The sequence below is a fragment of the Vicia villosa genome, unplaced genomic scaffold, assembly GCF_029867415.1.
Source record: "Vicia villosa cultivar HV-30 ecotype Madison, WI unplaced genomic scaffold, Vvil1.0 ctg.000175F_1_1, whole genome shotgun sequence".
In the NCBI taxonomy this organism is placed as follows: domain Eukaryota; kingdom Viridiplantae; phylum Streptophyta; class Magnoliopsida; order Fabales; family Fabaceae; genus Vicia; species Vicia villosa.
Window position 1 is genome coordinate 657,897 of NW_026705050.1, and position 6,513 is coordinate 664,409.

The 6,513-nt window shown below is 30.0% G+C and overlaps 1 protein-coding gene across 1 annotated transcript; it reads right to left on the reverse strand.

The window, feature by feature from the left end:
- Positions 1–1,116: 1,116 nt before the first annotated feature.
- On the reverse strand, positions 1,117–3,348 carry LOC131624928 (probable NADH dehydrogenase [ubiquinone] 1 alpha subcomplex subunit 5, mitochondrial). Its single transcript, XM_058895853.1, has 2 exons — positions 2,901–3,348; positions 1,117–1,568 (listed from the first exon to the last, which is right to left on the reverse strand). The coding sequence occupies exons 1-2, from the start codon at positions 3,211–3,213 to the stop codon at positions 1,333–1,335; spliced, it is 549 nt and encodes a 182-aa protein (XP_058751836.1). The 5' UTR covers positions 3,214–3,348; the 3' UTR covers positions 1,117–1,332.
- Between the last annotated feature and the right edge of the window lie 3,165 nt (positions 3,349–6,513).

Here is a 6,513-nt window from a genome sequence, read left to right on the forward strand (position 1 = left end):
TCAATAGTCTTTCCTGACTAGTCTTAAGAATGAGAGAGGTGCCACACAAATTATCCTGCCAGAATAAAATGGAAGAACCATTTCCCAGAGACCAAACAAAATGATTGTTGATAGTAAACATGATACTTTTAATTGAGGACCAAATGGTGGAGAAGATGTGATAATTGATTGTGCCATAATTCTTGAGAACTCTTTCTCTAAGGATAATAGCCAACTGCTCAGTGCTAGAAGTCAAGTCCCAATCTAACTTTAACTTGGGTGCTTCATTAAGCTTAGTGAGATATCTTAAGCCCAGTCCCCCATAATGAATAGATTTGCACATGTTTTTCCAAGAAATCGAGAATAACTTCTTTATATTGATGGCACCACTCCATATAAAATTCCTTGAAGTAGTTTCAATCTCTTTGGGAAGAGCAATGGGCAAAGAAAAACAAGTGATAGTGTGAGTTAACATCTCCGCCAACGTTCTTCGAAAAGTCTTCTCCCCATAGCTCTCATCCACTTGCGTCGTGACTGCTTCCTCCTATTCCTTTGACAATGGAAGCGCCTTCCACTTCTACATCTCCAATACCGAAACTAAGAAAAACAAACAACACCCTGAAGAAAAACGAACAGATATGAATCCTATAAGAGATAACAAGCTCTCACCGAAAGAGAAGAAACCACAACCAAATGTGGGTAAGAAAAAAAATGGAAAAGAGACAACATCACAAATCCTAAAATGAATACACGTGGACACGATAAATTTCAAGAGAGTTTGGATCTCTCTCTAAAACACGTGGACTTTCTTAAATCCTTTTTTATTTAGTAAAATGATTATGAATTATGAAGGATAAAAAAATACAATATTAAACAAAATAAGCGTGTCAGAACGGGTACCCGTGCGAACGCACGGTTATAACAATAACACTAGTTGTTATTGATACTATCCTATATAAAATATATATTAAATAGTCTTGCATTGATTTTTAGCAAAATGACTTATAAAAAATATTAATTATAATTAAATTATAAATGATTTTACAATAAAATGTGCACTAGCAAAACAATTTTAAATTTAATGATTATGAACAATGAGGACAACATTATTTTAATTTGACCAAAACACAAAAGTCATTTCATGCATACATACAGAGTACTATGTTATTTCTTGTTATTTCAAACTGTCCAAGTTGTTTTAGAGCACAGGATTTGCCCCTGAAAGACTGTAGAATCTGAAACTACTTAATACAAACAATTTAGTTTAATGCAATAAAAGGTGCACTCTAAATCTTGCTTTAAAAGGAAAAGCACATTCAAATGGAGATTTCAAAGTTTTAGTGTAGCTGAAGTTCATGGCTTCGAGGATTCTTCACTAGAGTTTGCAGCAGCATTATCTTTTATTGATTTTGACACAAGTTCCTCTAGCTTTTCTGTCTTCCCTGGTTGAGACATAAGTGCCTCTAATGTTTCTTGAAACTCCTTAGGGAGAGGAGGAGGCCGGTGTTGAGGAACGTGCTTCGGAATTGGTGCATCATTTTCAACCATCTCAATTTCGTGATCATCAGGGATACCCCAAGGATCCCATTCTGCAATTCAATATATATGTCAAAATAAATCAATTTCTCGTAATCAGTTTATGCATAAACTTTCCACCAGAATAGTTGGAAATAAAGGTTTCAACTTAATTTTTGTTATGCAATTGAGTGATTATCATACAATGATGATTTGGACATTAAAAAAAATATAGCTTAGCAGTAAAGCAGTAAGAAAATTTCAAGATGCAAATGATTATTGAGGTATATCAAAAACCGGCTTCAACAGTAAAATGCATCTGTAATAATGTGAAACCAATAACTATCAAATTCATACAGTGAAAAAAAAAAGCCAGCACTGGATTTGAAAATCTTAAACTACATGTAGCCAAACTAACAATACACTCTATAACCAAGTCTCATAAATTAAGAAGGGAATCACACAAAAGTGTAACTCATAAATTTCACTTGCTCCTATGACATTGAGATTGTAATTGTTCATTGTTTTTGTTTTTGGGCCCCTATCAAAATCAACCTAAGAAAAAGCCTGTATTTTACACTACGAATGAGAATAGAACCATAAGACAAACCTCATAAGTCATCATAACATAAGGTCCATAAGAAAATAGAAAAAAAATGAGAACCAAGAACAAATGAAAAACAAATTTAAGAGATTGAAGAAAGGCTCTGATAATGACATAGAAATAGGCTGGCTTGCATTACCATAGAAGGACAGAGAGGCTCATGGAACAAAGACTCCGAGAGTTGTTTGTGCATATAAAGTATAAACATGTATAGTGATACTCAAAAAACAGATAGATAAGAGAGAGGCTCAAAACAGAGGTGAACGGAAAGAACAGAGAAGAAACAAAGAGTATATGACTTGAAGTAAATGATAATGTCTTCGAATTTGGTGATTAACTGAGATTTTTAATCACTATTGTTAGTTGCAAATCGCAAAAGTAGCAATTTGTTCAAATTTCACTACACTAGCTAGAGTGTCATAGCAAGAATGGGCATGTACATTCTAAATTCTATGCACTCACGCAATCACATTCATTCAACACATCATCCAAAAGGTCCAGCAGACCAAGTAATAATTTGAAAAAAATGAACTTACTAATGTAATCAGTCACATGCAGGGTTTTAAAAAGCGGTCCTCGACCGCGAAAAAAAACGGTATTGGCAGATGCCGATATCATTACCACCGTTTTTCATGTTAAAGAACAAATTGTGATTAATTCACACGACGATCGATCAGTGTCGCGACACCTATACAGTCGGAAATCGCAAAAACCTTTACTAAACAAAATCACACACAATCGATCACACACCACAGGAATGAACAACATACATCAATGCAGCAAGAAAGAGAAAAAAATATACCAATCATATATCCAATGAGTTTGAGTTCATCCTGAGCCTCTTCAATGAGTTCCTCAACCTGTCCACAACCAAGCCGACTCTCAATCTTCTCCCAATCTTCTTCCTCTTGACAAACCCTAAGCCTGTGATTGGTAAAGCTTTCAACAGCTTTCCGATACCCTTCGTCTTCTGGAACCTTCTGGATCTCGTTCAGTGTCTTACTATAGAGTCCTATTAACACCTCCCTCGCGTTTGGAACAACGTCTAATCCTACGATCCCGGTTGTTTGCTTTATCTTCGCCATTAACGGCCGCGCCACCGCACGGAGGAACATTTTCGATCGGTTTGGGTTCTCTCTCACTGTTCTCGCGGGAAGGGATTGTTACACCACCAATGTTTTTTTGGGCTATTCGTAATGGACCTCTTTTGGACCGTCTTTGGCCCATATAGTTCACTTTTCTAAACTAGAAAAGATTAGGACATCTCTTAATACACCTCATGTATTTCTCAAACACTATCAAAATTCATTTTTTTCCCTTTTGAGAAAGATCCTTCCAAACACCCTATTTGGATAAATGTAACAGATATGTGCCAATTAACAATTCCTCGTAATATGGTGTAACACTCCACTATTTGCTAAATTATTTTAATTGATTTATTTGTGATTTTTGTGTAATTTATTTAATTATTGTGTTTTGGTAATTAAATAAATAGAAAGTTTGGGGTGTATATGTTCTAGAGTTAGAGGTGTAGAGTTTAAATTGAAAGTAGGGATGTTTTTGACCCGGTCCGGTATGGGTATTTACTCTTTTGAGAAATGGATCAAAATAGTAATCGGATAAATCGAGACCGGACCGAAATAGTGATGTACTTTTTTTTTGAACCGAAATTGGACCGGTACTTTCGGGTATTTACTGGATACTTGGTTTGAACCAGACCAAAATGTGTGTTGGTTGTTGTTGACTAGAATTTGGATGAAATTGGATACTTAGTCTAGTTCTGTTGTTGGTATCGGACAAAAAAATTATCCATTCTCGAACCAAGTAGCATTTCGGTCGCTCTATTGGATCGGTTTCTAGGTGGATCGCGGGTAAACCGACCCAAATACAGCCCTAGTGGAAAATGATAGAGTCGATTCGAATTATTTAGAATTTATTTAAAATTTTAAATAATAAAAATAATAGTAGTTTATTTGATTTATTTAAATAAAATGAGGAAATAGAAATTTTAGGCCACATTTGAGATTTAAGAGAATTAGAGGGAGAAGGAGTAAGAATAATTGTAAGTGGAAGAGAGAATTATAATTTGAATTAGAATATCCTAATCATATAAATTAATAGGTAACCTAGGCTTAGGAAGTTTTTTTCAGAATGTAGAAACATGAGTGGGAGAAAGTAGAGGCAAGAGGCTAAGAGGAGAAAAGAGACTTAGAGATTTGGGAGAGGGAAGAATACCGATCAATTTATAATTCTATTGCTGCTAGGAGAACCAAGTAAAGGGAGAATTATTTCTCTAATGGTATATGCATGAGGTAAAATGAGGAGTCCTTAACCTCCAATAAAATTGTTGGGTGTTTAATTGAATTATGTAAGTTGTTGATGAATTGTTGTTATGTGATAATGTTGATGATAAAATTTGTGTATTACAATTTGTGTTAAATTATGTTTTGAGTAATGGTTAAAAATAATAAGTAATAGTTTTCTCTCCCCACATTTAATTACTTATTATTTTTAACCATTAAATTGAAAAGATTCAATGGTCTAGATTTGGAGTAAGTTATAATAACTTACTCCTGGAATAAATATAACCCTCCTTATATATATATATATATATATCAGAGTCGGCTCCGTGAGTGTGCAAGAAGTGCCACCGCACAAGGCCTCAAATTTTATAATTGAACTTCATATAAATATGAGATTAATTAATATATATATAATTAGTTCGGACAACAATCAGGAGAGATAGCCGAGTGGTTAAATTTTCCTTTTCAAAATTTATTGTTGCAATTAACTTAATTAGTTTTTCCTTAAATATTATATAGTATGCATAGTTTATTAACATAAATATTTAATATCCTATCTAGAACTTACAAACTAAAGATCTTTTAAATTTTATCTATTTCAAAATTTTTAAAATTTTATTTTAAATAATAACATTTTAACTATGATTAAATAATTAAATATTTATTACATGATTAATTCATTTGCTATTAATTTTTTATACTGAAATATGTATAATATTATTTGTGACTGTTGTTATATATATATATATATATATATATATATATATATATATATATATATATATATATATATATAGTTGTATTTTTTAAATTTTATTTCTTAATAATATTTTAAAAATTATATAAATTTATTATCATATTTTTATTTAAATTACTATTATATAGATAATGAATAAAATTATTTGATCTAAAATATATTAACTAATTTTAGACTAACTTTTTTATAAATTTATTACAAATTTAGATTTTCATTTTACTCTATCAACAATATAGATATGAATCTCATAAATTTTAAGAGTTTTATAAAATTATTTCCTCTAACTAAATGATATGAAATTTTCTATAAATCGAGAATATTTTCTTTAATTAAATGATATGAAAGTTTCTATAAATCAAGGATGGTAAGTGTAGAAAAATACAAAAAACTAAACTCAATAAGTTAAATTTGTCTGTCATTTTTTCTCTATATATTTCATTTTATTTGTAATTTAGATGAAATATAATTTTTTTACTTGTTGTATTTTCGGACCTAATTTTAAAATAGAACAGAGTTTCTAAATTGTTTTGGACGGCTTGATATATATATATATATATATATATATATATATATATATATATATATATATATATATATATATATATATATATATATATATATATATATATATATATATATGAGGAGGGATCAAATTACACCCGAAGAATTACACCACGAGTTACACTCGTTCAATAACTACATCTCGAAATAATATTTTTTAAATTCAACCGTTGGATTGAAACATAATATCATATAGATCATACCTATAAAGTTTGAGCTTAATCTATAATGATTTACTATATCATCAAGATATCCAAAGATTAACGTCAAAATGAGCTTTCATATAACGTTAATTTTGATGTTATTCGATGACATAGTAAATCATTATAGATTAAGCTCAAACTTTATAGGAATGATCTATATGATATTATGTTTCAATCCAACGGTTGAATTTAAAAAATATTATTTCGAGATATAATTATTGAACGAGTGTAACTCGTGGTGTAACTCTTCGGGTGTAATTTGATCCCTCCTCTATATATATATATATATATATATATATATATATATATATATATATATATATATATATATATATATATATATATATATATATATATATATATATATATATATATATATATATATATATATATATATATATATATATATATATATATATATATATATATATATATATATATATATATATATAATATTAGAAGTTAAGATGATAGATTTTTTTTGTATGTGTTGAGTTGCAAATAAAATGATACTCTAAACCCTTGAATTACGCAATGTTTGCTTCTCGATTTGTATTTAACACGATACAAAAGTCATTATAAAAAAGTATC

What these genes read in the sequence shown, in the direction of transcription:
- LOC131624928 (XM_058895853.1), bottom strand. Translation starts at nt 3,213, where the DNA reads ATGTTCCTCCGTGCGGTGGCGCGGCCGTTAATGGCGAAGATAAAGCAA. An exon ending in ACTCATTGGATATATGATTG is followed by an intron (nt 1,569 to 2,900) that starts GTATATTTTTTT and finishes ATTGAATTGCAG; the next exon opens with AATGGGATCCTTGGGGTATC.